The sequence below is a fragment of the Sinocyclocheilus grahami genome, unplaced genomic scaffold (assembly GCF_001515645.1).
Source record: "Sinocyclocheilus grahami isolate Dianchi unplaced genomic scaffold, SAMN03320097.WGS_v1.1 scaffold1163.1, whole genome shotgun sequence".
In the NCBI taxonomy this organism is placed as follows: domain Eukaryota; kingdom Metazoa; phylum Chordata; class Actinopteri; order Cypriniformes; family Cyprinidae; genus Sinocyclocheilus; species Sinocyclocheilus grahami.
Window position 1 is genome coordinate 17927 of NW_015506342.1, and position 19733 is coordinate 37659.

The window sequence follows — 19733 nt, forward strand, 5'->3', positions numbered from 1 at the left end:
TGTCTTATGGCATTATTGACAAACTATTTTCCTGTTTGACACTGTAAAACTGCTTTGATACAACCAGCATTGTGCAAAGGCTTATAAAGGTGACTTGTCTTGACTGTATGAAAAACACAGCTTTATAAAGACTTTTACTAATCTTTTGTTTTGAATCAGTGGTTCAAAGCATAGAAGTTCACCAAACTGGCCAAATCATCTGATTTAATAAAAAAAATAAGAATGAAAACATTATTAAATAGAGAATAAGGGAAACTAGAGAGAAAGTCAGACCAGTTGGCCTGCGGTGGTTTGACTGCTGTGGCACACTGATAGATCAAATGGACAGCAATGACTTAACATTCGTAGATCGATGGACCTGAAACCCTTGAGACCGACACCCAGATGGGCTAATCTCCTAGACAGGAACAAAACGGGCAAAAGGAGTATAGTCTAACATGTGTCAATAATACATAACCATTATAATATCTTTACTTAAACAAAAAATTTGATTTTGGAGGAAATGCGATGCCTGACCAGGATTAACAAACTAGTAGCTTGATTTGCTGGCCCGGACTAAGACAAGAGCGAAAAATTCGTATTACTCAAACTAAAAGAATACTAGGCCAAAGCAGGCAACAACCTTGAGGGACAACCTCCCAGCCCGAATAGGAATCAAAGATCATCCACTCTCATAAACATGCGCTGGCCCGTGCCTTTCCTCGACCTCCCTAATTCAAACTGGTGAGACTGTGATGGGGGAGATCGCTGTATTCTCAAAAAACCTAACCCTAACCCTTTTCAGAAGTAAGATATGGTGTTAATTCACCAGAAAATATCAGTTCTGGGGCCACATTTATAAAATGTGCATATGCACAGATTTAATTTAGCGTGCGCATATGCTAAAATCAATCAACATTTCTATAAATGCTCTTTGATGTGGAAAAGTGCTTCGCACCATATCAGGGTCTAAGCAGATGTACACACCTCCCGCTGTGGCAGAGCGTCACAGTACTGCAGGTATTTGGAGATCTAAGCAATTCTGGTTACCAGGTTGGGTAGATTAAGTAAAAGCTTGTTTCAAGATAAATACGCAGAAGGCAAATATTGCAGATCATTATGCTTAATAAATCTAGAGAAGCAGAAATCTTGATCATCACAATTAAAATATGTTTGCAGTCCTATCTGAACTAAACCAACACTGAACTGACTTGAGCTAATTTTGCATAATGTTTAATAATCAGTAATTTTTCTCACAAATGCAGAAGTTTATTTAATTATTTATTTTGGCGCTCAACAGCCGCTGGTTACTGTCCACTTTTATGATATCATATGGAAAAGAGAAGCGTCAACATTCTGACAAACATCTCAGTCTTTATTCCTTCATACTGAGGACTGAGTACTTCATACCATCTTGATTCCGCAGCCTGTCAGAGGGAAGGTGGCGGTGACATGGGTCGAGTTATAAAACACTGGGCAGGTCGGATCATTCAGCTGGAGAGCAGAGAAATGCAGATTCTCCAGGAAGATAATGGGCAGCACTAGAGACATCTGAAGCTCGTGCTCCTTACATTTCAACACTGACAGGAAAATACACATGAAATGAGGGTGAGACAAACTTATGACGAGTGAGACTTTGAAGTCTTTTTTTAAAACTTTTTTTCTGTGCTTTAACTAGTCATGATGGTTTTGAAATAACAGAGACAGTGTTTTAGGTTTTTGGTGTCATAGTTTTATGTAAGTTTAGGTTTTTTGATTCTCTTCAAATAAAATGCTGCATTTTACATCAGAAAGGAAACTGTGCACAAGAATTAATATAAAATCAACCCAATACCTTTGGATTGTAATGGTGACTATAGATGATATAATTCAGAAAATAAACTGATGTAAGAACAATAATCAATCCACTATGAACTGGACGATGACATCACTGAATAATCAATGAACTTTAACTGAAAAAAAATGACTGATTGTTATTGTCCTCTTCCATTATTGACAAACTATGTTCCAGTTCGTCACTGTACAGCTGCTTTGACACAATCAGTATTATATAAAGCGCTATAGAAATAAAGATGACTTGACTTGATTATGCAAACAGTGACATCATTTGCATCCAAATTATTAATCAGTATGACTCATAATAATATACTAATAATATGATACTAATAATATGAGTCAGGGGAGATTTAAAAACATGAATCTCATATTTCTTACAAATGAACAGTTTTGGTTGGTGTTTTTTGCTCTGTTCTGCTGTGAGTTTAGTGTCCATGTGCTCTTTAATAAAGCTTTAGTTTGTTTCTGATTTCATTATGGATGCCTGTCACTGTACAGTATTAGACAAGGAATACAACACCGGAGATTTACAGTAATCTGCAAAACGATTCTGCACACTATGCAGTACAGGCTGAAAACAATTGCAGAAGTATAATACTTAGGTAATGGATATATTACCTGTTCCGGGTGGCAAAGGGTCTGTTCGCGCTGTAAGAGAGTAAATGAAATAAAGACTACTGGCATTTGATCTCCCATAGCCAGTTTTTTTCAATACTAAGAGGAAAACACGGAAAAGGAGTAAAACAGTCTTACTTCGTTGAAGCCATATGCTCCTGACGTTAGACTGCAGGCTGTGAAACAAACATTGAAGAGTTTAACTGAGCTGTCAGTTGTGAATTTGCTTTATGAAGAATTCAAGCTGATTCCTGACTACCTCGGAGTATTTGCAGTGAAACAAACAGACAGCAGATGGATGAACTGATTCGGACCTCTGACCCAGGACAGCGTAACGGAGCTCTGGAAATTCTGGCCCATTTCCATTTGTGATATAAAGAGGCCCGGTGGACCAGTCACAGCAATTTTAGACACACTGCATGGAGAAATGACCAGGGATTTCAACTGATATACTGACAAAATGGTTTAGCATGATTTTTCATGGTGCTTGCATTTTTGGAGTCAGATTAAATTCTACTAATGAGAAGAGCATATAACCAAACTGAAGCGTGCCGTTTCTGAAAAAAAACTGAACTGCAAAAATAACAACTACACACTAAAGTGTCCAGTGTGCAGCCATTGACACACCAGTGTGTTTATTCTGAAAGGAGCTAACTGGTCAGAGTAAAAGGAATTAAGAATTAGTTTATGCACACTGAGTTTATGTATGACATGAATCGGGTCAGATCCGAACCTGAGAATTCCTCTAGGTTGCGTCCCAATCTTCTTCAAAATGTATTTTTGTGTGTGTGTGTTCAGCAGGAACAACTGTTGAACAGCTGGGTGAACGATCCATGAAACAGTACAAAACTCAAACATAATTGTCCAAATATAACTGTCCTGTGCTGTCAGCTTACCTCTGTACTCTTGAGTCCACTGTAATGTTGACATGGACCTCCTCAAAGGGCAGTACGTGGATCACAGCGCCTCCTGCTGGACTGACGCCTGTGAACTGACAGCACAACTGAGCAGTTAAACTGCCTACAAATGTGCATGGCACAAGTATTTATCTTGTTTGTAAATATATAAATCTAACGCTCTTATATTTTACATTTATGTATTTAGTCTTATATTTAGTCTCACATGACACACAAAACCTGCAAATACACAGACTACACACTGGTGAGATCCATCCATATAACACCGTTACAAAAGTTTATGTCTATTACAGCACTGCACATTTCCCATGTCTGCTTTATCTGACACCCATTACTGGTCTTGGAGTCTCAGCTAATGAGCTGATGATCTGAATCTGGTGTGCTTGATTAAGGAGACATGCAAAATGTGCAGTGTTGGGGGGCCTCCAGGAATGTGGTTGGGAACCACTGTATTACAGTATAACATAAATACAGGAGCGCAGATACAGTGACATTCGACAATAAGCTTTAAGGTTTATTTATATTACACAAATGTAAAAGATATTTTACAGTAGATAAAAACACTAGGAAATATAAGTTGATATATAAACAAATTGAATATGGACTCATTATGCAACACAACACCATATAATGTCAACTGTTAAATTCAGCATCCTCTGCCAGATTGCAGTGTTGGTAATGACCTTATTTGTCGTACTAGAGCGGTTTCTTACTATTCTGACAAAACACTCTCTACCTCCCCTAGACAGTCATCCAACAAAAATACAGTACATGTAAGAAGTACAAATCAGTTCATCCGTTACGAGTTTGCGGGTGGACGATGTGTTAAAAGTACTTACTGTACATAGAACAGTAAAATTTCTCTCATCTAGTGTGTACTGTAATTATACTGTGTGTGTGTAACTATTGTAAAATGCCTGTAGATGCAGCTTCCCTCATGCTCATTCCTGCACAAGCACATGGTCCGCTGTAGTGCTTTGCATTTCAAGAACAAATAACCTTCACGTCGCTTTCCCCTCCTCTTCCTCTGTCTCCCACCTCATTCATTTTCCCAAGCACATATTTGCCTGTGCTCCTCGTCTAAATTAGTTTTAATCACCACCACAGTCTTGTCTCCATTTGCAACAAGCATGATTTGTGTCGATTGCAGCTGACGTCGCAGGTAGCAGAGTGTGCAAGTGAAGATTGCAATTTAGTGTCTTTTTTCTTGTCTTCACCACCTGGCTACTGTTGTAAAATGTTGAGAGATTCAAACAAAAAAAGAATAAATAAATAGAACAAAATAAAAAGTAAAGACTGCAAGTGTCTGAGAGTGCAAGTGCAAGTCTGCAGCCAGACCCTCTTGGATTCATCCGCGCTGAAGCTATGAAGAGCATTCTGCAAATAAATGCAATTGCAGGTTTTCAAACAGAGATGGCGACAAAAAGGGCAAAATTCATGGACCGTAGATTTAAACCGAAAATAATAATAAACACTATTAACATGTTAATTTTGAAAGCCCTAAATAAATAAAAACACTCTTACACTGTCAAGCCTTGTAAATATAATTGTATTAAAAACTATAGCAATTTCAAGGCCAAAGGTGAAGGAACACTGATTTTCAAGTCTTCCTATGGTATAACACAATACATCTGGTCTTGATTTGTAAAATCACTGTAAAGCACAGTGTTTTGAGGGTTTTTTTGCTTAAACTGCTGCACCATAACAACTAGGCTCTAGAAAATGCATTACATTAAAAACATGCTTGAGACAGTCAAGGGAAAGTGTGGATTTCCATTCATATACTCTGACAGAAGCCAGCGGACCTAACAAATAAAAGAAACCCTAACAGCTGGAATAAAGCACTTGAGCTGAAAACAATCTTGAGATGATTTTAATGACAGATACAAGATCAATCTTTTCTCATCATCAGAACATCTGGGTGGCTGGATAGACAATACTGATGCACTTCCCATACCAATTTAGTAGAAATGGATAGAGCTAGTGGATTACAAACTATTAAAGCTACAGTAAACTTCAAAGCCATTGGTCCTACAGTAAAAGCACAGAGTCTGCTGGTCTGCCGAGAGTTAGTCTGGGTTTATGGTTTAATCTGAGCACTCCATTAAGGCTCAAAGGATCGGTTTCCTGTTAAAATGAATGGCTTATAAACACACAGCACGCTGTATTCTTTCTTAAGACTGAAGTCAGTCACATCTTCTGCCCAGAGAGTGCAGCTAAAGCGGTCAATCAGAGCGAGAGTGAAGGGTTTGGTCCTCTCTGCTTCACTACAGGCCGTTCTTCACATTAAGCATCCTCTCCTGAAACAAACGGAGGAAAAATACATAAATAAAATCAAGCTGCATGTGCACATCACCCTAAACACAGTGCAAACAGAAAAGCAGCAAACAAGACAACATATGATTTATGGGCTAACCCAATGCGTTTAACTGTGCTCTAATACTACGGTTTCATTACTGAGCCTCGTCAAGGAGCTTTAAATCACTTTATCAATCAATCAGCTTTAACAGACGGTCTTCAGTTACAGAAGCGTTCAGATCACATTTCTGCATTCTGCAAATGTGATCACAATCAAAAAACTCTGACTCAAATGAAGAAAAGCGTGTTTTTGTACCTTGATCATGGCCTCGAGTTTGATGGCGTCTGCAGCAAATTTGCGGATTCCGTCAGAGAGTTTCTCCACAGCCATGCGGTCCTCATTGTGCAGCCAGCGGAAGCTCTTCTCATCCAGGTGCACCTTCTCCAGATCACACTCCTTCGCTGAAAGAGAGAGAGATCAGTTTGCTGAAATCATTTCAAACCAGACGGTTCAGCGTGAGGGATGCGTGTGGCTCTGATGCTCACCTCCCTGCGGCGTGAGGGAACACGTCACTACGCTGTGGTCCTGGCTGAGCTCTCCCAGCAGCCCCGGGGAGATGGTGAGCAGATCACAGCCCGCCAGAGCCTTCACTTCCCCCGTGTTCCTGAAGGAGGCGCCCATCACCACCGTCGTGTAGCTGAACTTCTTATAGTAGTTGTAGATCTTGGTGACACTCTGCACCCCTGAAAGAAAGACAGGGACACAAGACAGACGCTGACTGACGAGTGAAAGCGTGATATGGTCTGGTACAAACTAGGGCTGCAACATCTAATCGATAAAATACATCATCATCAATAATGAAAATTATCGACAACAATTCTCATTGATTAGTCGGGTCTGCCCACAGTGCACGTCCAACTGCAGCCGGTCGCATCACAATACAGCACTGAATAACGCATTTCTATGGACAAAAAACACATCTAAAAATAGTGGAGGAAACAGAATAAGCTCCTGCAGGAAAAGTACGTGATCCAAGCTGCCCAAGACATGAGGAATCTTTATTTTAAGCTTCAAGTCGATGCATTAGTGTAATGGCTTGCCCAGTCGGGCACTTTGACAGATACGTGTGTGTGTATCATATCCTGATCTGTAAGTCACAAGTTCACACGAGCATTTCCATTTTTGTGTAAAGGCCCACCCTGACAGTCTGCGTGAAGATGAAATCATTACTGAAAGAGCGGCGCGGCAGACGCTGTGGTCTGTTGTTGACAGGGCATCACAGTATGGTAGGTAACATTTCCGTCACACATTAAACAGACGGAGCACAGTAGAGAGGGAGAAAACATTCACTGTGCTGAAATATCTGTCGTTGAACATTAAATTTAGTTTTAAAAGCCAACATGCAGTGCGAGTAATTTATGAGTGTATGAACTGTGAAGGGACAGCAGCGTGTGATTGTCTGAATACATGTCAGACGCTTTTTACTGTCTTTATCCTGTAGAGTAGACCGACTGTGATCAAAGTGCACGCGACGCGTGTTCCTGCAGAGCATAACAGTGATTTTATTCATCTTTATTATAATTTTTGATCTAGAGCTTTAAACTATATAGCCTACAGTGATTAACACATTAAAACAAATTTATGTAAAGTTATTAACCAATTTTGTAAGGTTTATGCCACCGCTGCTCTTCACTAACAGTACTGGTAATTACCTAAATAATTTTTTAGCTTTCTGTAGTTTAGTCCTCCCAATATGCGTAAGTGCTTTAGTAACAGTAGTAGGCTATTTCTAATGCTATAATATAATTATTGCTGTTATCTGTGAGAGAAAGGCAGAAAAAATAGTCAAGTGCTTAGTGTTTTTTTATTCAGATACCCAATGAGTCAAAGTACATGAACAATGCCAGCAAGCTGTTATCAAAGGCTAAGGGGGTCATGTTTGTTATTGTGTGAATAAATACTATTTAGTCATTTCGGTTTATTTGCCCAATAAAATGACAATAACATTTTTAGATTAAATTTTTGACAGACTCCTAAAATATTTGTTTTCTCTATTATGACAGGTGGTCTAATAAATTAAGTTAAGCTGTATTTACAACACTGTTCCAGAACAGTTTAACCCAAATATTCAGATGTGTGCAGCGCATTTTGCGGAGGATGAGGACGGTTTCCTGTGAAGAGTAGCCTACAACGCCAGTGTCCGTTTCTATAAAGTGGGGCAATTCCAACTTTGTAAGGACAGTCTGGCGCTTCCGACTCACAGCCTGCAAGTAGTTTTTTATATATATATATATACATACATACACACATACATACACATATACACATATATAAAGAATTTGCCACTGATGATTCAAACGTGAGTTTTGAGCAGTGTAGAGTAGCGCTTGTTTGTTGTTTCTCCAGACATAGTTTTATGCTTACGCAGCGCGATACGCAACGCAACGCATAAAAAGACAGTACAAGTCATTATAATCCGTTATGATTTCCCCACTGGATGCAACAAATGCCTGGTTTATAATGGGTTTTGTTTTTGTCTCGTCGCTCCGGCCGGACAGAGCATCACAGTATGTGAGGGGCGTAACATTTCCATCACACGCTTGAGATATTCAGCCAATCACAGCACACCTCTCTTTTCAGAACGATGAGCTTTGTAAAAATCGACGCGTTTCAGAAAAGGCGGGGCATAGAGGAGAAACAATAATGTTGTACATTATTTGTATGTGGAAAATAACGCGTTTTGAATTTTAAACCGCATAAACACTTTTCATTACACCAAATAATGCTTTTAGCAACATCATATGACCCCTTTAAGCACTGCATGTTTTCATAGCATTCAGTCAGCACATTTGTTTGAAGGACATTGAGCAGAACGTTGAATAGCGTGCTTTTGTCAATAAAATTAAAATGAGGAAAAAAAAATAAAAATCTGATTAATCGATTAACCGGGAAAAATAATCGGCCAACTAATAGATTATCAAAACAATCGTTAGTTGCAGCCCTAGTACAAACACTGAAGCGGTGACTCTCTGCTTCGCACGAGGCTCGTGCGCTCGAGACAGCGTTCAGAAGCTCCACACAAACTACATCCAGCTTCAATCACTTCGGGTTAACGCTTATAACTAGGGCTGGGAAAAATAAGCATATACTAATTTAGTATACAATAAAAGTAAATATAATAAAGTATACACCATATGGAGAAATGTTTTCGCACCCATCACTTTTCTGAGCCAGGGGTGTCCACACAGGGAGTTCAGCTGGACCCTAATTAACCCTGAATCAGCTAATCAAGGTCTTCAGACTGCAGGCAGGCGTGAGGAGCTGAACTCTGCAGGACTGGACACCCCTGCTCCATGATTTGTTATTTGCCCGGCGTGTGATAGCCGTCCTACTCGAGACGCTTCACATCACAACACACATGAAGAGAGATACAAGCCGCTAAAGGTTTCTCTCCGAGTTCTATTATCAGAGAACATGCCTGGATCCTCATGGGGCTCGTAGTTTTTGCGGTCTGTGTTTTCTTTGTACCAGTCCAGGATACGCCCCACGAAGGGCGAGATGAGTGTGACGCGAGCCTCAGCACACGCGACGGCCTGAGCGAACGAGAACAGCAGAGTCATGTTGCAGTGGATCCCGTCCTTCTCCAACTCCCTGATGAAAAGCCAAACACACAGGCGTCAGCAGATCAGCTCTCGCTCGGTTTATTAATAACAGCTGCATATGAAGGAATCCGCTTCACATCGTGTTTGTGGTGAACATTATCTTATAATCTTAATGAAGACTGACTGTAGTGAACACACTCACTGTCCGGCCTGAATGCCCTCCCACGTGGAGGAGAGTTTGATGAGGATGCGCTCCTTACGGACTCCTGCCTCCTCATAGAGAGAGATGAGCCTCCGGGCGCGAGACACCATCGCCTCTTTATCAAAGGACAGCCTGGAATCACACCACATCTCATCGTCAGCAGGACACATCTCACACACTCGGATCATTCAAAGCATGTTTGTATGTTTTAGTCTGGCTTTTGCGTATGCGTGTTAACGGGTAAAACTCTGGTTCAGACTGCAGCACAGTATGGCAATTATAAAGGAGTATAATATTCTCCTGTAAAGAAGAAAAGCAGCAGCAAGCGGCCCGTCACCAGACACAAGGCCTGCTCTCATGGCTTCAGCTCCATCTCTTTAGGATGAAGAAATGAGGAAGGAGGATTCGAAAGAACTTATTTGTGAATGGAATATTCTTGATCACTCAAGAGCAGTGTTGGGCAAGTTACTCTGAAAAATTAATTAAATTGCTGATTACTCCTTTTAAAAGTAATTACGTTACTGTTCTGATTAATTTCAAAAGTAATTAGTAACATTACTAGTTACATTACTTTTTTCTCCATGAAATCCCAGCATACACGCTCCCGATAAATATTTGTAATTAAAGCATCAACATACACAGAACACGCTTATTTTTAACTAAAGCAAGCGGCTGCTGGTGCATGGTTCAGCAGAATACCAGCAAAGAGCGCTGCATTTTAATCTCATCACAGACATCGCAGCTCATCGCAATCTCACAAATCTCTGTTATAACACAATAAATACTGTATATGCATAATGAATGTCTACAATTCATGTGTTATAATGAGGATTCGGGAGCACGCAAATTTCAGCACTGCATTGCTCAACTCTGTAAACACGTGTTATAGCCTACATAGAAACTCTGCATACGCTTGCACCGGTTATCCGTTTATATTAGTTCATGTTGCTTTTGTGTAATAGATGAATAACAATTTATTTGTTTTAGATATTTTATGTTTAGATATTTCTATTTTGCGGGAGTCCCGTGAATCATTTTACACACACACAGCAATGTAACGCGGCAGTAACGTATAGAGATCTCAGCTTGTAACTATAGTTTACTATTTTGAAAATTATAACGAGTTAAATTACTCAGTTACTAAAAAAAGTAATCAAATTACAGTAACGCGTTACTGCCCAACACTGCTCAAGAGTCACTTTAAAGCATCATCAGCTGCACTCATGGGATCTGTTATGTAGTTTGCCAATTTAACAATGTCATAATTAATAACACCGCTTCCCCTGCTGAAATATGTAGAATAATTACACTGCAAGGGTGAGTCAGGTTTTTTGATAAGAAACATGATATCGTGGCTCAGAGCTAGTGCAGATCATGTAGACCCTTACCTCGCATCGACTTCAGTGGAGACACGGCCAGGAACCTTCTTTAAGATTTCCAAACCAAAGTTCACAAACAGCTTGTCCATGGCATTGGTCACCTGCTCCTCCTCACTCCTGCAAGTACAGAGACGTACATTAGACCTGTGAGAAAGCCTCTAACAGCACATGGGTGTACTCCATACTCTCACCCGCCGTTAGCAATGCCGTATTTGATGGCCTGCTCCACGAGAGGCTGGTAGGTGGGCATTTTAGCTGCAGCCAGAATCAGAGAAGGATTGGTGGTGGCATCCTGAGGTTTGTACTCCTCAATAGCTGCGGAGGAGAGAAAACAAGGAAAATTACAGCGAGTGCCATCTCAACAGTGTTCTAGAAGTCTTCGGTCACATAAACAACAGATGATATGTCGATCAGAGAAGACGGTAACAGTGTTTGTTACTTGGGTCAGTTCTAAAGTCTGCGGATGGCTGTGGACAATGGAAGAAGAGTATAGTAAGAAGGTAAACAACATCTCGAGTGTGATGGAAATGTTCCATGTGATGTCCTCAGAAGACATCTAAAGGGTATTTCAGAATGTAATGTTCAGAAAGGTGTAGAGTAAGGATGCTCAGGTCAAAGATCATGCATATCTATGATCAAATAATCTATATTTACAAGCAAGCGGCTGCTGGTGCATGGTTCAGCAGAATACCAGCAAAGAGCGCTGCATTTATAATCTCATCACAGACGTCGCAGCTCATCGCAATCTCACAAATCTCTGTTATAACACAAATACTGTATATGCATAATGAATGTCTACAATTCATGTGTTATGAGGATTCGGGAGCACGCAAATTTCAGCACTGCATTGCTCAACTCTGTAAACACGTGTTATAGCCTACATAGAAACTCTGCATACGCTTGCAACGGTTATCCGTTTATATTAGTTCATGTTGCTTTTGTGTAATAGATGAATAACAATTTATTTGTTTTAGATATTTTATGTTTAGATATTTCTATTTTGCGGGAGTCCCGTGAATCATTTTACACACACACAGCAATGTAACGCGGCAGTAACGTATAGAGATCTCAGCTTGTAACTATAGTTTACTATTTTGAAAATTATAACGAGTTAAATTACTCAGTTACTAAAAAAAGTAATCAAATTACAGTAACGCGTTACTGCCCAACACTGCTCAAGAGTCACTTTAAAGCATCATCAGCTGCACTCATGGGATCTGTTATGTAGTTTGCCAATTTAACAATGTCATAATTAATAACACCGCTTCCCCTGCTGAAATATGTAGAATTACACTGCAAGGGTGAGTCAGGTTTTTTGATAAGAAACATTATATCGTGGCTCAGAGCTAGTGCAGATCATGTAGACCCTTACCTCGCATCGACTTCAGTGGAGACACGGCCAGGAACCTTCTTTAAGATTTCCAAACCAAAGTTCACAAACAGCTTGTCCATGGCATTGGTCACCTGCTCCTCCTCACTCCTGCAAGTACAGAGACGTACATTAGACCTGTGAGAAAGCCTCTAACAGCACATGGGTGTACTCCATACTCTCACCCGCCGTTAGCAATGCCGTATTTGATGGCCTGCTCCACGAGAGGCTGGTAGGTGGGCATTTTAGCTGCAGCCAGAATCAGAGAAGGATTGGTGGTGGCATCCTGAGGTTTGTACTCCTCAATAGCTGCGGAGGAGAGAAAACATAATAACACCGCTTCCCCTGCTGAAATATGAAGAATAATTACACTGCAAGGGTGAGTCAGGTTTTTTGATAAGAAACATGATATCGTGGCTCAGAGCTAGTGCAGATCATGTAGACCCTTACCTCGCATCGACTTCAGTGGAGACACGGCCAGGAACCTTCTTTAAGATTTCCAAACCAAAGTTCACAAACAGCTTGTCCATGGCATTGGTCACCTGCTCCTTCTCACTCCTGCAATTGCAAAAAGATGCACATTAAACCTGTAAGAAACTATCTAACAGAACACATCTGTGTACTCCATACACTCACCCGCCGTTAGCAATGCCGTATTTGATGGCCTGCTCCACGAGAGGCTGGTAGGTGGGCATTTTAGCTGCAGCCAGAATCAGAGAAGGATTGGTGGTGGCATCCTGAGGTTTGTACTCCTCAATAGCTGCGGAGGAGAGAAAACAAGGAAAATTACAGCGAGTGCCATCTCAACAGTGTTCTAGAAGTCTTCGGTCCAAGAGTCACTTTAAAGCATCATCAGCTGCACTCATGGGATCTGTTATGTAGTTTGCCAATTTAACAATGTCATAATTAATAACACCGCTTCCCCTGCTGAAATATGTAGAATAATTACACTGCAAGGGTGAGTCAGGTTTTTTGATAAGAAACATTATATCGTGGCTCAGAGCTAGTGCAGATCATGTAGACCCTTACCTCGCATCGACTTCAGTGGAGACACGGCCAGGAACCTTCTTTAAGATTTCCAAACCAAAGTTCACAAACAGCTTGTCCATGGCATTGGTCACCTGCTCCTCCTCACTCCTGCAAGTACAGAGACGTACATTAGACCTGTGAGAAAGCCTCTAACAGCACATGGGTGTACTCCATACTCTCACCCGCCGTTAGCAATGCCGTATTTGATGGCCTGCTCCACGAGAGGCTGGTAGGTGGGCATTTTAGCTGCAGCCAGAATCAGAGAAGGATTGGTGGTGGCATCCTGAGGTTTGTACTCCTCAATAGCTGCGGAGGAGAGAAAACAAGGAAAATTACAGCGAGTGCCATCTCAACAGTGTTCTAGAAGTCTTCGGTCACATAAACAACAGATGATATGTCGATCAGAGAAGACGGTAACAGTGTTTGTTACTTGGGTCAGTTCTAAAGTCTGCGGATGGCTGTGGACAATGGAAGAAGAGTATAGTAAGAAGGTAAACAACATCTCGAGTGTGATGGAAATGTTCCATGTGATGTCCTCAGAAGACATCTAAAGGGTATTTCAGAATGTAATGTTCAGAAAGGTGTAGAGTAAGGATGCTCAGGTCAAAGATCATGCATATCTATGATCAAATAATCTATATTTACCCAAGAAGTGCTCAACACAGTAGAACTAACAGTCATGTGATTAAGATCATTACAAGGCAATCACCAGATCAGTATAACCAATTACGATGAAGACTCGAGTCACATCGATTTCTACTCAACTACAAGGTGTGAATGTACATGCATCTTTCTGTTCAGAGAACAGTGGGCTCTCGGCTGCCAATTAGGGTCCGGAATCGGATACTTGTCAAATTAAAATGTCGATTCCACTTATCGATTCCTATGCGCTTTTTTTTTCTTCATCTGTGAGGACTGGAGCTAGCGGTCTGCCAGGACCTTGCTCGCTAATCTAAGCGCTCCAAAGTTTGGCTACATCTGCGATCAGAAGCCAAAAAAAAGCCAAGTATAATATCTGTGATCGATAAACATGTTTCAAGAGAGGGGTCACCACCAACATGACAAAACACTTAAATTTAATAGATTAAAGATCGCGAACACGATTCAAACACCAACGTGATTCTATTCCTAAATTACAATGATTCGTCCATTTCATTCTTCAACATTTGACGTGCGATCAATGTTGTGATCACGTGGTTCATCCGTGCAGCGTACGATCACATCAGTGTGATTTGAGCATTTAAATCTGCGTTCACGCAGCGCTGAGCTGAAGACAGCAGCTGTCTGTCATGAATGAAACCGCTTCACAGTATCATTATTTCTGTTACACAAACATTCAAATCACAGAAGTACTGGGATAAAAGTTTATAGTTCAGATATAAACTGTACACGATGTGTATGGCAGCGATTAAAATAGAGTAAATCACCTTTTGAAAGTAATTTGACACTTCAAATGAAGATTATCAGTTACATTGTTACACCAGTAGACGGCAAAAAGGGGCGGTTAAAATAGATTAGTTCAAGAACGCAGATTCTTCCAGTAATAAAACAAATACATCTTGAGGGAGTCATTTAATCCTTCATAAATCACATGTGATTGTTTAGTTGTCAAAAGTTCTCTCTCTTCAGAATCATGAGAACCACAACTTCCATTGGGCGGGGGGGACACTTAATTTATCCAGAATCATGCAGTTCTATTTTGCACACAAACAGCTCTTAAAGAGTCCAGTTTTTATGATTTTTGTGCACGGTATTCAGCTCCAATAAATGGTTTGCAAAAAAGAGACACAGGATAAATGTTTGATATTACTGAATCACATTGGAATCGAAAAGCAGAATCGGAATTGATAAAATTCAAACGATACCCAACCCTACTGCAAATAAACTTTATTCCTGCAAAGAGCAGCTTGGGAGACGTGTCTGGTCTTTGCTGCACGGCTGAGGAATAGAAGTACTAAAGACTGTGCGCTCCGAGGAACACAGCAGAGACGGAGACAGTAATACCCAGAGCTAGTATTAATGATCCAGAGCACACCTGAGAGTGTAGAGATGCTAAAGACCTGCTGCTTTTGTGGTTTGATAGCAGGACACCGTCACCATACTTCAGGAAGGGAAGAACTGGATTGTATTAAACTGGTACTGTAGTATTGTATTGTGTTATTGCCCACTGGAGGCTGTCCGAATCGTTCGTGGTAGAGAAGTCAGACTAGTTTAGTATATAGTAAGACGTATTCATATTGAGACTTCCCATGACAACAGCAATGTCATTTCCCAAGCCTGCCCTTTCAGGAACGCGGATAATATAACACACTATGATCTTGGCTCCTGCAACAACACTTCTGGTTCAAAACCGTACAGAAATCATAATATACAGTTAGACATTGTTTGAATAATAGCCGATAATGACTCGCTTCCCGCTCTGCCAGCAAATCTGATCCTGGAGAGCGGTGTCAACTTAAACCTAGTCGTTTGGGTTTATGAGGCTTTGCCTGAAGATAATCTGAGCCAGTGAGCAATGAGGGGGAAAAATACGGTGCCTGCAAACCTCGTCCTTTATTTGAGTCTCCAGATAAACATTTAATGCTGAAATGGTGCCGTTCTCATGACCTGACCATTAGCATGCTGGGAAGAAACCACGTCTGTCAGTTTAAGCGCTCGGTGTGACGTACTGCAAATGAACGGGAGTTTACGGTGTAAATCACTTGTGATGTCAAATAACTATAAATCATTTTAATTAGTTAGACCTAATTAACAGAAATAACTGAAAATATTGAGACAGGATTGAGTCTACACTTAGATCTAACTTTCATCAGGACTTTTCATTTCTTAAAGACTGGTGACAGAAAAGGCCACAGATCAGAGCGGCCCAGACTTCACGCTGAAAGAAACGCCAGCCTCTTTTGTACCAGCACTGATGATTCAAGCGTATGAGTGTTAGGCCTGGGCATTGATACCTAATTGATAAATATGGTATCAATATTGATCGACGGTACACCTTCTTCGATATCGATATAAAAGGTTCAATATAGCGCACGATATAGGCACGCACTGTGAGTGACGCAGACAGCACACGAACACATGCTGAAATCAGTAGTGCTGCAACAACTCACGGTTCGGTTCATTCTTCAGATCAGCAAAAAAAAAAAAAAGTAAATATATAAAAAAAAAAAAGAAGCTTACTTTAAGTACTTGTATTCCACAGCAAAAACTACTAGCTTAACTAATAAAGTTAGTAATAAAACAAGAACAATTACACAAATGACAGGCATGAATACAACAAAACGGTTACAAATATCAGTATTCAGGTGCAGAAATGTAATGAAGTGTACACATACATGGTTTTTTTTTCCGGACAAAAAAAAAAAAAAAAAGTAAATATATAAAAAAAAAAAAGAAGCTTACTTTAAGTACTTGTATTCCACAGCAAAAACTACTAGCTTAACTAATAAAGTTAGTAATAAAACAAGAACAATTACACAAATGACAGGCATGAATACAACAAAACGGTTACAAATATCAGTATTCAGGTGCAGAAATGTAATGAAGTGTACACATACATGCACACACGCTACAAAGCAATTTGTTGTCTGCCACATGGATTCTTGCCGGCTGTTTTTCTCATTGATCAGCTGAAAAACAAACGAACACATGCACACAAGAGCGTTCAGCCGAACACTAGCGGTGCATATCCAGTGTTCAGGAGCTACTCATCATCGTGACAATGCAGAAAGCCACAGAAGGGAGTCCTGGTGTAACACACACTGAAATCACTGATCGGCAGGCAGTTTCACAACTCCGTCTTAGGCAACTCAATCTGATGCAAGTTACAGCCGTCTGATTCACAGAAGAAGAAACTCTGGATTCTGGATGTGATCCAAAGCTGGTGTCGGTGTCCTGGACAGACTTACTGAGACACGCTCAGGGGCCCGTTGACATGTGTGAGAACTGCTTTAAATGCAAACTAAAATCAGACTTGCACACTTTTGTACAAAATGAGTGTGTAAGCCAAGATTAGGCTTTGTGTCAACATTAGTGATTGAGTTGGTCACTGTGTAATTAGAAACCAGTAAGTTTTATAAGATGAACTATTCTCGTGTTTTAACCACTTTCAGTGAGACCTGCTTGCATCACTCATGTGTAACCCATTCTCAGAGGAATCAGAACTTCCTACTCGAACTGATCAGCCAAATTCATAAATATTCATTACGCCACGCACGTCCTGCAGCACCATGCACGCAAGTTGATTACTATTAATAAGCAACGCATTCAGTAATTAGTCGGGTGACAATCGCCCACTTACTAAGATGTGCCTCTCGACCAATCAGATAGCCCGTCTCTGTAGAACGCGTAATATTCATAAGACGAGCCGCCTTCATCCAATGACTCTTCACTTCCGGGTCTCGGCACGACTGCATACTGTATTATTTTTCTTTCCTCACCCAGACTTAGTTCAGATTAAACCAATTACCGAGACCACGTGTTTTACTCAGATCTAGTTAACTCGACACGACACGTCTCTAGGCTCTCATTATATCACGCGTTAAACGTAGATGACCGTCCGTCACACCGTAAGTGTAGCACGAGCGAGATAACAGCCGTTCCTCACTGAGGGGGGCTTCAGCAGCCACTAACCGGATAACATCCACGCGTTCTTCTCAGAGGAACGGAGGAGACAGACGAGAGCTTCTGTAAGCGGTCTGTGATCGCGGCTGTCAGTTATAAACAGCTCTGAAGCGCTCCTCTAAAGGGACTTCGGTGACGTTAACGGAATTATCGAGAAGAACTTTACCGTTAAAGTCGCCCGTGTCTGCGACGACCACCGTGTACTTCTTGACCTGCTCCAGCGCAGACTCCATCCTTCGCCGTTTGTCCGGTGACACAGACACGAGCCCGAGACCCGCGCTTTTATAGCCGCACCGAGAGCGCCTGCGTGGGGGCGGGGCCACGGCTCGTGACGTCATCGCGCAACACCCGATGACGGAGATGGAGCCACACCCCTCGCCTCCAGCAGATCTGCACGCGGTTTAGAAGAACGTTCTCAGAAAAGCTCTCAAATAAGTTCCCCTCACGTCTCTATGATCATCAATAAATCTCGTCGGTACATTTATGCATATGTACTATAGTTTTGTTTTATATATTCATTTAATACTTGAGTATTGTTTGAGTTTTTCGCAAAAAACTATATCTCTGTTTCATTTCATAGCCAGCATTCATTGCTGCAGGCTGTGTTCTCGGTGATTAGATTAATACAAGGACTCGAATACAGAAGGGTTCACACTGGATTGAGGAACAGACCTCTGAAGACTCTTCTGTGTTCTGGCTGAAGATCATGCTGCAAGCACAGCAGATCTGTTGCTTTAGAGTAGGGCTGCACGATTAATCGCATGCGATATTTAACGCGCATCTTGTCAGAGCATCTACAACAGCTCTGTGTAGTTAATGCTGCTCCATGTGAAAGCCCGCAGGTGATGGAGATTTACCGCTGATTACAGAACCGGCTTTCTGACAAGATGCGCGTTAAATATCGCATGCGATTAATCGTGCAGCCCTACTTTAGAGACTTCAAACAATATTCAGGATTCAGATTATATGATTTAATATAGCTTTTAGTTGTGTATTAGTCCATGCAGTAGTAAAATGGCAACAAAGAGAAACTAAAATGGCAGATGAAAGATTTCTTTTTTTTTAATTATTTTAATATGTTCCTTGATGTTTGCTTATGTTTTAATAAATATTGAATGAATTTGAAAAATTATGAAAACATCATTATATGATTTTTTTGTTGTTGCACAAAACAATAAATAAATATGTGGGAAAATAATTGTTTTCAACCCTCATTCTGACCCTCTCTCTAAAACGAGCTGTTTTTAAGGGGCGGGTTCTTTAAGGCTTGTGAGTAATCAGCCACTGTTGTGATTGGCTAACGTCACTGCATAGGACACGGTATCAATGCCCCTCACTTTTGCATGCCAGTGTTTTGACAACATGATCACAATAAAATGTTGTTTTCCAGACAAAGCATTATGAAATCATTCACTTACGGTTTGTGATGCAGCTGCAGTCAGATCTTGTTCTGCTTCATCTCTCAACAGATGTTTCTTTGTGACTCTCCACTGTGCCTCGATTACAAAACAAAACCCTCCGACACGATCCAGGACCCCATTAAAAGAAACTATCCACTTGTTCCTTACGCTGGGCTCCTTCTGATATCTGTACAAAGACACGAACGAGCACTTTCACTGCACTTTTCCTGACGACAGACTCATATGTTTACTGTATCCAGTGTAGACGAGACAGCTTTCTATTTGTCCTTGACACGACACTCGTATTCAGCGTGATCAAGTGTTAAGCGACTGAACGCCAGTGGGCAGGCCTATGCTGAGAATAATTAATTAATAATAATAATAATAATAATAATTTAGCAGACGCTTTTATCCAAAGCAACTTAGTGCATTCGGGCTATACATTTTTTTATCAGTATGTGTGTGTTCCCTGGGAACTGAACC

General features: G+C 40.8%; 1 protein-coding gene across 1 annotated transcript; it reads right to left on the reverse strand.

The window, feature by feature from the left end:
• Positions 1-5196: 5196 nt before the first annotated feature.
• LOC107567494 (transaldolase-like) lies at positions 5197-18211 on the reverse strand. Its single transcript, XM_016253188.1, has 8 exons — positions 18017-18211; positions 13410-13533; positions 13228-13335; positions 9451-9582; positions 9125-9297; positions 6192-6389; positions 5962-6107; positions 5197-5647 (listed from the first exon to the last, which is right to left on the reverse strand). Exons 1-8 carry the CDS (start codon positions 18186-18188, stop codon positions 5615-5617), a joined length of 1086 nt encoding a protein of 361 aa, XP_016108674.1. The 5' UTR covers positions 18189-18211; the 3' UTR covers positions 5197-5614.
• Between the last annotated feature and the right edge of the window lie 1522 nt (positions 18212-19733).

Coding starts and splice junctions, on each gene's coding strand:
- LOC107567494 (XM_016253188.1), bottom strand. CDS start 18,188: ATGACGTCACGAGCCGTGGCCCCGCCCCCACGCAGGCGCTCTCGGTGC. Junction 13,534..18,016: donor AGACACGGGCGACTTTAACG/GTAAAGTTCTTC, acceptor TCTCCTCCGCAG/CTATTGAGGAGTACAAACCT. Junction 9,298..9,450: donor GAGGGCATTCAGGCCGGACA/GTGAGTGTGTTC, acceptor GCTTTTCATCAG/GGAGTTGGAGAAGGACGGGA.